Genomic DNA, 15,152 nt, shown 5'->3' on the forward strand with positions numbered 1-15,152 from the left:
AAGCCAGGAGGAGTCAGCAAAATAGACCAGGCGGATCAGTTATTGGTGTCTAACCTACATAAATGGACCTGACAATGTCAAGGTTGTACATTGCCACTGATCTATGCTTTATTGCTGTAGGCAACGTGTGAAGGGCCTGTAAATGTTGATTTTAATCAAATGACTTCATATCATGGAGCACTTTCTTTGTAGCTGTCATATAAGAGTTAATACTAGATCCTTAAGATGGGACTCAGATTCTCCTTTCTTTGCCCTCACATGATTTTGTTGTCGGTTAAGCTTCTTTCTGCATTTGTAGTTTTACTCTGAATATCTTCGATGTTTGAAATGCTTTCTTTCAACAGCACAAGAATTTTTACAACTATTTAAAAGACAAAACAGAAAATAACTCGATATATGGCATCACTTGCGATAATGCTAGTGTGAATGCTGTGAGCTGAATGTGGCAGCTGAAGATGCTAGAGCTGATATTTAGCTGAAAATGATTAAGCTGATATCTGAAAATGCTGAAACAAAAGGCTTGTTAAAATATTAGCTAAATGCCAAAAAAGCCACAAAAAATTGAAAAAATATCAAATTTTGCCAAAACAGTTAACATAATGCTAAAATATTAGCTCAACTCTAAATTATAAAAAAAATGGAAAAATGTCTAAATTAGGCAAAACAATTAGCATAATGCTAAAATATGAGCTAAACTCTAAATTAGCCATAAAAATGAAAAATGTCTGATTTTGCCAAAACAGCTAGCCTAATGCTAAAGTATTAGCTAAACTCGAAATTATCCTAAAAAATGTCAAAATGTCTCACTAAAATATTAGAAACTCTAAATTAGCCAAAATATGGAAAAATGTCTTAATTAGCCAAAATAATTAGCGTAACGCTAAAATATTAGTTAAACTACAAATTAGCCCAAATAATGAAAAATGTCTCATTTTGCCAAAACAGCTAGCATAATGCTAAAATTTTAGCTAAACTTCAAATTAGCCTAAATAATGAAAAATGTCTCACTTTGCCAAAACAGCTAGCAAAATGCTAAAGCATTAGCTAAACTCCAAATTAACCTAAAAAAATGTCAAAATGTCTCACTAAAAAATTGGCTAAACTCTAAATTAGCCAAAAAATGGAAAAATGTCTAAATTAGCCAAAACAATTAGCATAATGCTAAAATATTAGCTAAACTTCAAATTAGCGTAAATAATGAAAAATATCTCATTTTGCTAAAACAGATAGCATAATGCTAATAGCTAAACTGCAAATTAGCCTAAATAATGAAAAATTTCTAATTTTCCCAAAACAGATAGCATAATGCTATAATATTAGCTAAACTTCAAATTAGCCGAAAAAAATAAACTGGAAGCATTTCTAAATTAGCCAAAAAAAAGCTAGCATGTTGCTAAAGTAAAAGCTAATTTCCAAATTGCCCTAAAGTACATTTAAAAGTTTGAACGGTGTCTTAAGCTGTGTGAATACTGTAAATCATTCACACTATAGTGATTCTCTTTTTACAATAATAAAAAAAGAGGAATTTACTAGCACCATTCAGGTTTATTTTGTCTGTTATACAGAAACACTCACTTTCCTCCAGTATTTGCATATGTAGCAACCTTGAAAACTTAGTTTAAAGTTAAAAAAGTGCTTGTTTTTTTGTTTGTGTAGGCTTGACCGCGCATATTGAGAGGCTGTAGCACAAAAAAACAGCTTGTCAAGCAGCGGAGCATCACACAAACACACGTCTCAGTTCCTCTGAAATCTGACACAGCTTTTATTTCCTCACTCTTCTTCTCTCTGTCCTCTTCTTCGCCAGGTCTCAAATCCATTATGAAGAAAAATGGGGCTGCTGACAAGCAAGGAAACAAAGGAGCCAAGAAAAACCTGAAGTTTGTTGGAGTCAATGGAGGGTAAAACCTTGTTTTAATCTCAACGTTTTGACGGTTTACATGAAAACACAAGGGAGTGCAATAATAAATGAGGCGCTTTTGTCCTTTAGGCTCGTTTGATTGAATTAATATCTTTCAGTGTTTGCAGCAATGCATACTTGATCATTGAAATGATGAAAGTCAATAAGGTGGACAGTTTTTAATTTGGATAAAATGTCAGCTTGTTCTCAGTAAAGCTCACTTTAGCCCTTTATTAATTGTAACTTGGCCGGAAATATCACTTTATGAGCTTTAAAGTAATTTGTAATGATTATATTAATTTATGCTTGCATCTTGTCTTTTATGAAGTACATTGACCTACAAATCCTTACTTTTTACAGTATGTTAGAGGAATGAACTATGAGTTAAAATAATTTGCTAAATTATTCCTAACCTATCCTGAAATATTCTTTGTATTAGTCGCTGAACTTTTTCTCTAAATTATATTGCATTTTTAGTCAAATGCACATATGTTTTTGGGAGAAATTGTTCCGTAGATGCTTGACCTTCTTGTAATAATCAATGCCTCCATGGTGATATGACTCTATAGGTGCATATCAGTCCCAAAATAACTCTTCACACTAGCTGCTAGGACTCCTAGTGTGAAATCTATCACTTGAGATGAAGACTTGAGATTTGACATACATGTTATAATGGCTCATAAGTTCTTAAAAGTAGAAAATTGAGTAGATTTTGGTTTATAAATTCTATTAAAAAATGCATTTTATTGTAAAATGTGCATAAGTTTGACTAAATCTTCAGGTTGTAAATTTGAGCAAACAAAAGTCTTGGAGAAATGCATAAATTCCTAATTCGTGTAGTTTTTCAGTTTTTATCCATAAATATATATATTTTTTTCATCCCAGATATTGTATTGTTTTCCTTTTTCCAAAATACACTGACCAATGGCATTTCACTTCTGAAATTTAATTCCTTATATTTCTTCAAAGCTGCTTTATTTTGTTATTTTTATCCCCAGACATTCATTTTAAGACCAGCTGCCCTGAGTTTGTTTCCTCCTCAAAATGTGAATGTTTGTGTTTTCATTAGTGTGCATAGAATGTTTTACAAGACTCTGCAGGTGTTGTTTCCTCTTTCTTCACTGCTCTTTTGAGTGTGCTCATGTCAGGATGCGTTGATGCTAAATGCGGTGTGTGAGTACACGATGAGTTTGTCATTCAGCAGCGACAAGAACAAAGGTGCCCCAATTTTTCCAAGGAGTACTGGTATCTTTTTTTTAATTTTCATTTTGGTCTGATGTTTGTAGTGAATGCATTGGATATTGAGTATGGAAATGTGCCGATTTATGGTTAGCATAGGCAGTAAAGTTGATCTCACACTTAAATTGCTTTCTTCTTTCTTTTTTTGGCTAATCTTTTAAAAATAAAAGAAATTGCAACATTGAATTGTTAAAAAAATTTCAAAATCAAAGAAAAAGGGTTTGCATTTCCTTAACTCTTGCTCTACCTTTTGTGTTTAGACCCTTTAAGTCAATTTATTTTACTTTTAAAGACTCACTCTGATGAAAATCTTGTTTTTAACTTGTTCTTGTACATTTTTCCAATAATGAAGTACATAAGTAAGTTTAAAATTAAATTTTTGAGTATTTCTTTATTCAAATTCTTGTGAATTGGGGTAAGACAAAAAAAAATGGTATTGGAAAAAACTCATAGAACGTACAAGCCACACGCTCCCTGCTCAGTTCTGATGCATCCACTTCCAGACAAATATATCGATTTACGTCTTTAGTTTTGTTAGCATCTTGATCAAAACTGTACGGCTGGATAGCTTCAATGTTGCTCTCCCTTTTTGTTGCATCTGTAATGCTAGTTTGGTTTTCTGAGAGGCTGTAGCTAGCTTGAGAGCATATAAACATGTCAGAGGTGAATTTCTAATTAACTGCCAATACTCTGCAGAAACTAAATCCTAGAAAATGACACATATTTTTATGATTTTGGCAAATAATTGTTTAATGATTGTTTAAAAACACACTGGAAATGCTTTTACAACAAATCAAAAGATGATGGGAGTGGGACTTCCCCTTCGTGAACGTCGTGAGCATTTCCCTTTGCAGGGTAAAAGTTTGCATTAATAGCTGCTGCGAGTGCATTTCTCTGCTGCCGTCTTGCCGACATTCCTGTACTGCATCGTTTCAAACTTGCTTGCCTCGACAAAACGCCCTCCAGTTTCTTTCCAGCAGTCCTCCAACTGCACATGGCTCTGCAAACACACCCCTGACTCACTTCTAAGGACCACCAGTGTTACAGTGAGCATTAATATGCTTTATGATCTTCGCATAAGCTGTATAAATAGCCCATATCACCCCTTCCTCTGCGATAAACATCCAGCCGCTCGGTTCAAGCAGATGTTTCTCCTCCACAGACGACGTTGTCAGACAATGTTTTCCCTGACTATCTTTAGGCTCCTGCCCACACCAGGAAGTGGGCTGCTGTTTTTGTTTCTTCTCTTTGGATGGTCTAACCTATCTTTGCTCTCCCTTGAGTTCCTCAGGAATGCAGGGAATGCTGCGGCCCCTGAAAAGTGTCCTGTGAAGCTCAGTCTGCCTAATAATAAGCATGAATCAGTAGCATTCAGTGACTTACCTGGTCGCTGGCCTCCCCGACATGCTCAGTGATCACACAAACACGCAGAACTTCTTAAACATAGAAACTGAGTGAACAAGACAGTGTTTGTTCCCGCTTCTTTAAACGAGCATGCAAAACATGCCGCTGGATGTTGATGTATTTGGTTAATTATTTAGAGAATGATTTAGACGTTTGGCTGCAGAAAGCGAGACTCTTTTTAATGTTATATTTAAAGGTACATCACGTTTGAGCTTTGGTTGATTTAGATGTAGATGATGTGGTCACTCTTTGTCTGTTCTTTTAGGAAGGAAATGAGTCCCACAATATAGCCAATGGGTTTTTCATTATTTTTAAACTTTGCCATTTATGTAAAATTCAGGGTCAGAAATCTGAAAAAATATATATTGTTTTTCAGCTATGAAACGACATCCAGCGAAGAATCCAGCGGAGACGAGAAGTCAAAAGTGGAGGTGGAGAAAGGAGAGGAGGAGGAGGAGGACAGCCTGGAGCTAAAGGTGGAGAAGGAAAAGGAGCCAGAGGAGGCAGTGGAGGTCCAGGAGGGAGACGCAGAGGTCCCAACCGAGAAGGGGGATGAGCCCGCTGACCAGAAGGAGGTCGAAAGAGGTCTGATGGATCCAGAAGGAGGACACGAGCTCCTGGAGGAGGATGAAGGGTGAGACATTCATCAGTACAACGGTGCTCAGAAGTTTAAACATTTCAGTGAAGATACAGGAATATTTGTAAAATTTCAGTAGTCATACACTAAGAAAATTCATTTTATGATATAAAAATAACGGATTAATCAATAAATTGTGGGTTTATTTAATTAAAAACATTATTAAAATGCTGCAACAATACCAAGTTTTAAATACTACATTAAAAACAGAATAATCAGTGACTAAAAATCTACAAACAACTACTTATCCCTGATGTCTGTTGTTCATTTCACACTGGTTAATGTTTGTAATTGTACATTTTTGTTCTTTATTTCTCAATCGGCTCCTATTGTATACCAAATATGCAGAATGCTCTGCATATTTTTTTTTAAATAAATAAATACATACATACATTAAAATAATAGGGCTTCACGGTGGCGCAGTGGTTAGCGCTCTTGCCTCACAGCGAGAAGGCCCCGGTTTGACTCCCGGCTGGGACCTTTCTGTGTGGAGTTTGCATGTTCTCCCCGTGCATGCGTGGGTTTTCACCGGGGACTCCGGCTTCCTCCCACCGTCCAAAAACATGCTTCCTAGGTGAATTGGTGACTCTAAATTGGCCCTAGGTGTGAATGTGAGAGTGGATGGGTGTGTGATTGAGGCCCTGAGACAGACTGGCGACCTGTCCAGGGTGTACCCCGCCTTCGCCCATCAGCAGCCGGGATAGGCTCCGGCACCCCCGCGACCTCGAAAGGGACGAAGCGGTCAGGAAAATGGATGGATTAAAATAATAATAATAATAAATTTAAAAAAAGAAGACTCTATGTTTTTTTTTACTGATTGATTGATTTATTGATTTGTTAAAAGGGGCAGACAATATAAGTTTTTCTATTTTCTGGCCCCTTTTCATTTTTTATTTTTATTTTCATCATGTTTCTGTTTACAACTTAAGGTTGTAGGCTTTTCCTTTTATTGAATACAAATAAAATAAAATAAAAACAAGAATCAAAGAAGGATTTTAAACTCAAGAAGGACTCATTTCTTCACATTTTGAGTAGTTTCTGTCTGTATTTGTCAACCTTGACTAAAAATACTGAAGGCTGTAATGCAAAATAAGCTGATTAATCTTAAATAAGGTTTTAAAATATCACTCTTAAATACTTAATCAAACTCGTGTTCAGGATGTTTAAACATGAGACACCAAACTTGTGATGCTGCCGTCACGGCTTGCAGATACACGATCAGTCCCTCATGCACCTGAACAACATTTCGGGGTGAAAACATGACGCTCTTCACTCTGTTTCTGGGTGCTGCTGCATTCTTGTGACGGGTGCTGAAGGATTGATTTGACACACAAAGACCTGTCTTCTCAGTACTGTGCACGCAGCTCTGAGAAAGGGGGCATCAGCATGGGATTGCTATGTCAGGTTTTGTGATGCAGTGGGGGGCGCTGTGCACTTTTGGGGTTAGCTAATGCTGTTTTAGTTGTTCGTATCACACCCACGCAAATGTCAGCGTGCAACATTTCCCAGAGCACCTCTGCACCGTAGCAAAAAAGATTACTGTCACTCACGTCACCTGTCTGTGGTTTTAAGAATGTTTTGGCACCTGAGGAACACACAAAACAGCAGTGGAAACACACAAATATTTTCCTGCAAACTTGACTGTAAACTTCAAGCACTTCTCGCCTCTCAGTTGTGGAGTCATGCTGTGCAGACACTCATCATTTCATGATGTGCCAGCGGTCTGAGACTAAAGCAAATAACTGACAGCGTTGTCGTGCTTGTTACTGACTGCTGTGTCTCAGGTATGCGGGCAGGGCTGAGAGCCATGGGGGCAAGAGCGCAGATAAGGGAGAAGGCAGGACTTATTAAGTCATCGTTCTTCACCTGTTTGCTCATTCCTGTGTGTATGTGTGCGTCTGTACTGTGCGTGGGTGTTTTATGGAGGAAGCACAACTTTAGCTTCTCTAAGTTCAAATGCTTTGGAGGTTGGCTGAAAACTTGGGGTTGAATCAAAAGTTAGTAAGATGTTTGCACAGAAGAAAATGAGGGCAAAGAAGGAGGGAAAACTCCTTTTAATGTTGGGTTTTTGTTGTGTTTCAGGGAGAAAGTGGATAAGGGTTTCATTGACGCCTGCGTTTACGTAAAGGACCGCATGGAGGAGGTTTCATCTCCAGATAAAGAAATGGTAAATATGTTTTTGTGTAGAGGATATGATAATTTTTTTTTTTTGCAATTATTAAGTTGTAAAATGTTCTAAAAATGATAAACAGCTAAGGGCCATTTTTGGTTTTAAATAAATATGACTTTTAACAATTATCCAGCTGTGCAACAATCACATTTTACTCAATAAAAGCCTGACAGTCACATATCATACAAATAGAAAGTCTGATTGTTGTATATACAAAAAAATTCAAGAAAAGGAAAACATTGAGTTTTCTTTTCCTGGCCACTTTTTAAAAGGTTTTATTATTATTATCTGTCTGTGTTTTGAATTCTTCTCGTGTTGTCTCTCTGCTCAGCGTCAGGTGCTGGTGGTTCTCTACCAGGAGTGGTTCAAGGTTTCCAGTCAGAAAGACTCTCAGGCCGATACTGTCAGGTTATACCTGCGGCAAGTGGGACTAACAACCCCTACCCTCCTGCCATATGTGGTTAACTTGACAGACGGCAACGGGAATATGGCTCTCCATTACAGCGTGTCACACTCCAACTTCTCTGTGGTCAAACTGCTGCTAGACACCGGTGAGGCATGCACTCAAGGTAGATTAATACCCAGACAGGGAAAGTAACACAACCTGTGAGTCTGCAACTCTGTGTTTGTGTTCTTAGGTCTGTGTGAGATAGACAATGTGAACAAGGCGGGCTACACACCTGTGATGCTGGCTGCCCTGACGGCTGCAGAGAGTCCGGATGATCTGGAGGTGGCTCATCAGCTGCTGAGACTGGGGGATGTCAATGCACGCTCCAGACAGGTAACACACACACACTACACTTTAGCAACAACACAACCGGCAAAACCAGGATTGTATTGTTTGCAATAGGTTTTTGTTTTAATTTAAGAGTTACATTTGATCAAGGGACATCTGAAGTTGTTGAAAGTTGTGTAGTTTTATGTAAGTCACACTGCAAGAATGAATTATTTGTATAACGTATTCTCCGGAGTATAAGTCGCACCAGAGTGTGAGTAGCACTGGAGTATTAGTCGCAACAGAGTATTAGACGTACCAAAGTATTAGTTGTACCAGAGGATAAATAACACCAGAGTATGAGTCCCACCGGAATATTTGTTGCACCAGAGTATAAGTAACACCAGAGTATTAGTCACACCAAAATATTCGTAGCAGTATTAAGTATTAATCACACCAGAGTATAAGTAACACTAGAGTATTATTCACACCAAAATATTCGTAGCATCAGAGTATTAATCTCACTAGAGTATAGATCGCACCAGGGTATTAGTCACACCAAAGTATTAGATGTACCAGAATATTAGTAGCACCAGAGTATACGTTGCATCAGAGTATAGGTTGCACTAGAGTATTATTTGCATAAGAATATAGGTCACACCAAAATATTGGTTGCACCAGAGTATAGTTCGCACCAGAGTATTAGTCACACCGGAATATTAAAAACACCCGATTATAAGTCGCACCAGAGTATTAGCAACAACACAGTATTATTTGAACCAGAGTATTAGTAACACCATAGTATTAGTCGCACCGGAGCAGGAGCCAAAAATTGCACAATGAAGAAAAACCTTATAATAGTCACTCTGGAGTATAAGTTGCACTTTTTGGAGAAAAGTCCAACGCTTATAAACAGATCAACCAAGCCTGGCGTAATGCTGCCTTCACACCGAATGCCATTCACATGCCAGAATCACGTCCACTGATTTGTTTCAATACTCGTCATATTTGCGTCTTGTGCCTCTTTTCATACGTGTGAAATTCAGTGCATAGTGCTTGTCCAAAAATATATTCAGAAACTAGACACTCCCGCTGCATGTGGGAGGAGCTACCATCAAGTTTTTAGCCTCATCGCTACATGAAAGGATTGACAGAAGACACAGATGATGTTGAGAGATCAGCTTTATTTATTTTGAGAAGCTCTACAAAAGCCTCAGTTTAGACATCTCCATGTAATGATATCATTCTGTTTGTTTTTTAAACAACAATTTTGAGCTTGTAGTGCAAGAGCTGCATCTGAATGTTGGCACTTTCAGCGGTACTTCCATCTCTCTGTAACCCAGTTTGATGACTTGCTGACTTTGATGAAGGAGGAAGTAAAAACCAGAATAATAACGTCTCCATGCAAATCAGAAAAATATCATAAAGTTCAAGAGGTTAACGATCAGATTCTCCTTCTGCGTTCAGCAAATACTGATACACACACCCACAGCGCCCTCTAGTGATTGTTAGGAAGCAACTGCTAAAGGGCAAACAATTGTTAGTGGAAAATTAATGAATATATGAGCTTATTCATGATTTTAAAGAAATCCTAGGTATACTCTGCAAAAAACACACAACTTATACTCCCGAAAATACGTGTAAAAGGAAACCGAAAATGGAAGCTTTGCACAGGGACCATTTTCTATAGTTTCAACCACTGTGTTATTCTTTTTCTATCTCTTTCCCCCTCAGAGTTAAATCCTCTTCTAAATCTCTTTCTTTCTCATACCTGGCCTTTCGTTAAATTCTTATTTAAATCTCAATCTTGGACTTGCGCTCTCTTCCAGGCAGGCCAGACAGCACTTATGCTTGCAGTGAGGCATGGCCGTGTTGCCATGGTGAAGCTGCTCCTCAGCTGCGGTGCGGATGTAAATGCCCAGGACCGCGAGGGATCCACGGCCCTGATGTGTGCCAGCGAGCACGGACACACACACATCGTCCGGCTGCTGCTGGAGACCGGACGCTGCGATGCCAGCCTCACAGATAAGGTAGACTGTTACCGTGTAAATCTAAAGATCGTGCTGTTTGCAAAGATATCATCAGATTATTTAGAGGGTACAAGGATAAGACGAATGCACTTGTTTTCCTCTGATTCCTTTCGTTTTTTTGTTTTGATACTGAGCATGATTTGAAGCTTTAGTTCAGTGATTATCAATAAAATGTGCAGTTTGAAATAAAACAGAAAGAACAGAAGCAATCTCCAGGACACTGAGTTCTAGTAGAACACTTTCTGCCTGCTCCTCTGCACAATGTTGGTTTAGTTCAATGAGGTTTGCTGGCATTTGTTTGAGTAATCTCCAGAGATTGAGGCTTTGATATCATTGCAACACATTGATTCTTTTCCTCTTCCACCATTTCTGTTCTTGTGTTCTTGTTTTGTGATCCAATTTCAGACAAGCTCTCACCACCAAACGAACAGCAGAACAGGACATAAAAGGTCACTGTCGACAGCGCAAAGAAATCAATCTGTGTGGCTCCTCGATAAATCCTAATCATCAGTCGTCCTTAACTGTGCTTCTCAAATCACGTTTTGAAAGCCGAGCCTAAAGTCCCAGAATGAAAATGTCTCAGAAAACATCAGTGTGGTTTTTAAAACCAGTGTTGTAAACATTTAGTGTTTCTGGATGATCAGAACTATAAAACTATGGACCCACCGGGCATGTTCAGCTGTAAATAACAATGGACAAGCAGTTCTTCTTCTTTGACTTTCTCTACTGTTGACTAGTACATGTCGCCACCTACAGTTGAAGAGGGTAGGTGCGAAATGACAAAGCAGGTCAAATTTTGCAAATTTTCCTCCAAGGTTTTTCTTTCTCTGATAAATGAAGGACGGTGTGATATACAGTCTTTTGAAAAAAATAGGACACCCTTTGAAAGTTTGTATATTTTCCCACATATCTGAGTACATAAACATTTAAAACCAATTTGAATATTTGACAGCGATATAACTTAATATTAAGAAAAATGTTTTAGACTGTTTAAAACTTTCTATGTAATGTCATTTCAAAAGAAGGTCATTTCTGCTTATGTTTAAGTTCAGAAACTTCTCACTTAAGACACATTTAAGGGACACAATGACCACAAAAAAATCTTTCTATGACGTGATTTCAGTCAAAAGAGCAAAAATAGCCAATAGGAAGCAGGAGGTCCAAACTCTGACCTCTATAAAAACTTGAATTTTTGTTCAGATATTTTGTTTTATTTGAGTAGAATAATGGTTACATTTTAGTTTAATTTTTATTAAAAAGCTTGTTTTTTTTTAATAAGATTAAACATGGATTTATGAATTTTGTTTTTGAAAAGAGTTAATATATTAATTAAGGGGGTCCTAATTAATTCACAACCGTAATTCCAACCAGGCACAAACTGAAATTATTAATTTCTCCTTCATGATCAGTTTTCAAACGGTTCAGTGATTTAAAACATTCAAATTTGTTGCTACCAAATCTGAGTTCCTTCCAAAGTGTAGAGCCCGAAAAATGTCGTAAAAACTTGTGTGAACATGAGAGTTTTGAATTCGGAAGCCAAAAACACACATTTACACTCATTTATTAGACTTTTTTTAGAAGAAGCCGAATGCAGGCTTTCAGATATTCAACAGTGACATTTAAGAATAAAAATGTTCTTCATATTTTTGTTCTTATTATTTGGCAGATCTATTTTTAATGTTTTGTGGGAAAAAGAGGTTGAGATTTTGTCACTTCCGCTAATACATCCATCCATCTTCTTGGCTGCTTCTTCTCTTTCGGGGTCGCGGGGGTGCCGGAGCCTATCCCGGCTACTGATGGGCGAAGGCGGGGTACACCCTGGACAGGTCGCCAGTCCGTCGCAGGGCCTATCACACACACATACACATACACACCCGCATTCACACCTAGGGGCAAATTAGAGTCACCAATTAACCTATGAGGCATGTTTTTGGACGGTGGGAGGAAGCCGGAGTCCCCAGTGAAAACCCACGCATGCACGGGGAGAACATGCAAACTCCACACAGAAAGGTCGCAGCTGGGAGTCGAGCCGGGGCCTTCTCGCTGTGAGGCAAGAGCGCTAACCACTGCGCTGCCGTGCAGCCCCCGCTAATACATTCATACAATAATTTATTCATATTTGTATTCAGATTGATTTCATTTAAATTTTTATTTGATCAGAAATACTTGTCTCCTGATCATAGATTTGTGTTCCCTGACTAACACTCTACAGTGTGTCCCTGGTTCTCCAGCCGTCTTGTGTTTTGTGCTGACTGTATTAAGGCTGCGATCTCCAGCATCTGACCCATAAAATGGTTCAGTGATCGTTCAGATTACAGTTTCATATCGATCTGTCCATTTCTGTGAGATGTGCAGTCAGACAGTCATTCAGTCTGAAGGACTTCTTCAACAACAGCTTTCAAATGGAAATAGTTATTTTTAATGATGAGGGGCAAAACAATGAAATCATGTTTTATCATTTTGCCGTTTTATTGTCATCTTCTCCCACTGAGAAGGTCGTGGTTTAAATCCCAACTTTCTGTTTGGAATACACATACATGTGTGGGTTTTCTGCAGACACTCTTCCTTCCTTCCAAAACTGAAGGTTCAGAATCATACTTCATAGTTTAGTTGGTATCTAAATTGTCCTTAGATAGGGCTGAATATCCCCAATAATTTCTAGAATCGATTCGATTCTCAATTTTATTCGATTCAATTTTGATTTTTGCACCAAGTTTCACACATTTAAACACTTGCTTTCAATCCTTCTGTTTTTCTCAAAAGGTTTACAGTATGTTTCCCACTTTTAAGCTCCGTTGACGTGTTTATGGTACCAGAGTCTCCCTATAACTCCCCGTGACATCACTCCGCAAGACCAGGTGCCTGCAGGCGGGGGCGGGGAAAGGCGCCTGAACTCCGACACTACGGGAACAGGAAGTTGGAGTTGTTCTTAACATTGGGTTGAATTTTAATATGCCACTCCCCCTTAGTATGATCTGTGCTGTCATGATGAATTATTTTTAACATTTTTCAAAGGAAAACAGATAAAAAATGTCCACTGTCCCAGAGAAACAAATACAATTGAAATTTAACGTCAGTTATTCCTGATCAGCGTCACGTCGAACTACAAGAACTATAAGGACACCGTTTCCCACAATGCATTGTTTTTTAGTCATCAAGGCGGCTTGCAGTCAGCGCGGTACCTATTTTCAGGCTGCGCTGGTTTAGGTAGGCGTCTTGAACCCACCCTTTTCCCGCGATACTTTGTGACGGCGCATATGTGGCGGAACAAGAAACTAACCAGCATACACTGCGCTGCAGCCGATCTGCGCAGATCGCCTGCATCCGCCTTGGTCATCTCAAACAGCAGATGCAGCATTGGAAAGCATGCGCCATAGCTTTGATATAAAACAAAAAATGACTAATCGACTATTAAATTAGTCATTGACTATTTTAAAAGTTAACATAATCGTGACTTATCGACTAATCGTGGCAGCCCTACTCGCGAGAAAAGGGTAACGTCACTCGAAAAGGTTTTTTTTTCTAGTTTTATGGATCAATTATTTGTTTACTGGACTCGGTTATCAGTTCTTTAGACCCAGCTCTATCCTTAGTTCAGTCGTTTGTCCTGTTTATGGTGTATCTCACCTTTACGGGATTCAGTGGGATGATGTCATCAGTCAGTGTTTCCAAATTGAAGGGGTTAAAATAAAATTAATGAAACTGAATAAATGGATTAAAGTAACACTGAGTGTTGCTTTAAAAAAAATCTATAATTTCTTTGTATCTCCTAATTTAAAGGTAGTGATCATCACACAATCACCAATCAGTTCATTACATGACATGATGGTATTTGAAGTATTCTACTGCAAGTCATTGAACAGTAATACAAAAAAAAAAAAAAATCATATTTATGCTTGTTTGCTGTCGTGGTTTAAAATATAACTTTCTAAGAACTCCAGATGTTGTACTGTTTGACCAAATGTGTTATATCACAGGCTGCTGTCACAGGGATTATGCTCTTATCTGAATGGATCTGGGTTTCCTAATAAATTTACACGGAATAGTATAGAATATTTGGGTCAATAAATCCTGCATGAATCCTGCTTTTAAACCATGTTTTTTTTTTTTTTATTAAATTTTTTTTATTAATTTTTTTTTCTGCAGATCAAAAAAGCATTTATCTCCTTCATTCTGGTAAAAATAATGTTTTTGAGATATTTCCGCTCTTGAAGAGTCAGGAGAAGGTGCGTTTGTCAATAATGTTATCAGAATAGGTTTAAATTATTGCAACACTGCCACCCTGAGGACACCAGCTGTTCCTGCAGCAGGTTTACTAAGAAAGCTGTTTTTTTTTCTCCCCCATTTTCTTCCCCAGAATGGTCGCACAGCTTTATCAGCAGCAGAGGAGGCCTCCCACCAAGACATAGCCGAGCTCCTCAAGTCCGGTCCCTCTGAGCCCGCCTCAGGCGCCAGCCTCCTCTGAGAACCAGACAAGCTCCACAGCCTTCCAACTTCCACCCAAACACTCAAAAAAAAAAAAGGCGAGGAAACTTCATTAAACTTCTAGGACAGGAGGAGTTTCTGTCACGGCCTTCCCACCATGCCCTGTGAGTGGATATGCTGCATCAAGTGGTCAAGTGTGGGTGGAAAACCGGATCACCATGGCGATGGAAGTGACTTCAGACAGGGTGGGACGATGGGTGACCATACTCCGAGCTGCTGCTGCTGCTTCTCCTCATCGACTCAAAGCAAAATAATAAGCACATGATCTACCTTTCAGATATATAGTACATTATTTTCTGTTATGGCATTAATATTTTTTCAGGTTTTAACCTAAGCCATTGTTTGAGAGCATATTATAACATAGAATGTTACTCTAACGAAATATAATCCTAAAAAGACTGTATTTTCTACTGCACTTTTTTTTATTGTGGCGTGTACAGTGAATAATCAGCTGTTATATTTGTGTGCAGATGAACCTATAGAACTCCAGAAGCGATAATTATGATCATGTATGGGAGGATTCATCGTTCATGAATCATTTAGAGGCTCGATTGATAAAAAAACAAGTTTCATTC

The 15,152-nt window shown here is 38.4% G+C and overlaps 1 protein-coding gene across 3 annotated transcripts in view; it reads left to right on the plus strand.

Annotated features, from left to right (window-relative positions):
• The window catches only part of kank4 (KN motif and ankyrin repeat domains 4), a 72,694-nt gene extending 57,719 nt beyond the window's left edge, over window positions 1-14,975 (plus strand). For all 3 annotated transcript variants that reach the window (XM_024278365.2, XM_036211570.1, XM_036211571.1), the window contains 7 exons: window positions 1,805-1,898; window positions 4,917-5,174; window positions 7,260-7,344; window positions 7,679-7,898; window positions 7,986-8,128; window positions 9,892-10,092; window positions 14,450-14,975. In XM_024278365.2, coding sequence (XP_024134133.1) covers window positions 1,805-1,898; window positions 4,917-5,174; window positions 7,260-7,344; window positions 7,679-7,898; window positions 7,986-8,128; window positions 9,892-10,092; window positions 14,450-14,557 — 1,109 coding nt within the window. In that variant the 3' untranslated portion in view covers window positions 14,558-14,975. The remainder of the gene's footprint in view (window positions 1-1,804; window positions 1,899-4,916; window positions 5,175-7,259; window positions 7,345-7,678; window positions 7,899-7,985; window positions 8,129-9,891; window positions 10,093-14,449) is intronic.
• Window positions 14,976-15,152: the final 177 nt, after the last annotated feature.

This window comes from Oryzias melastigma, linkage group LG4, assembly GCF_002922805.2.
Source record: "Oryzias melastigma strain HK-1 linkage group LG4, ASM292280v2, whole genome shotgun sequence".
NCBI classification, from domain to species: Eukaryota; Metazoa; Chordata; class Actinopteri; order Beloniformes; family Adrianichthyidae; genus Oryzias; species Oryzias melastigma.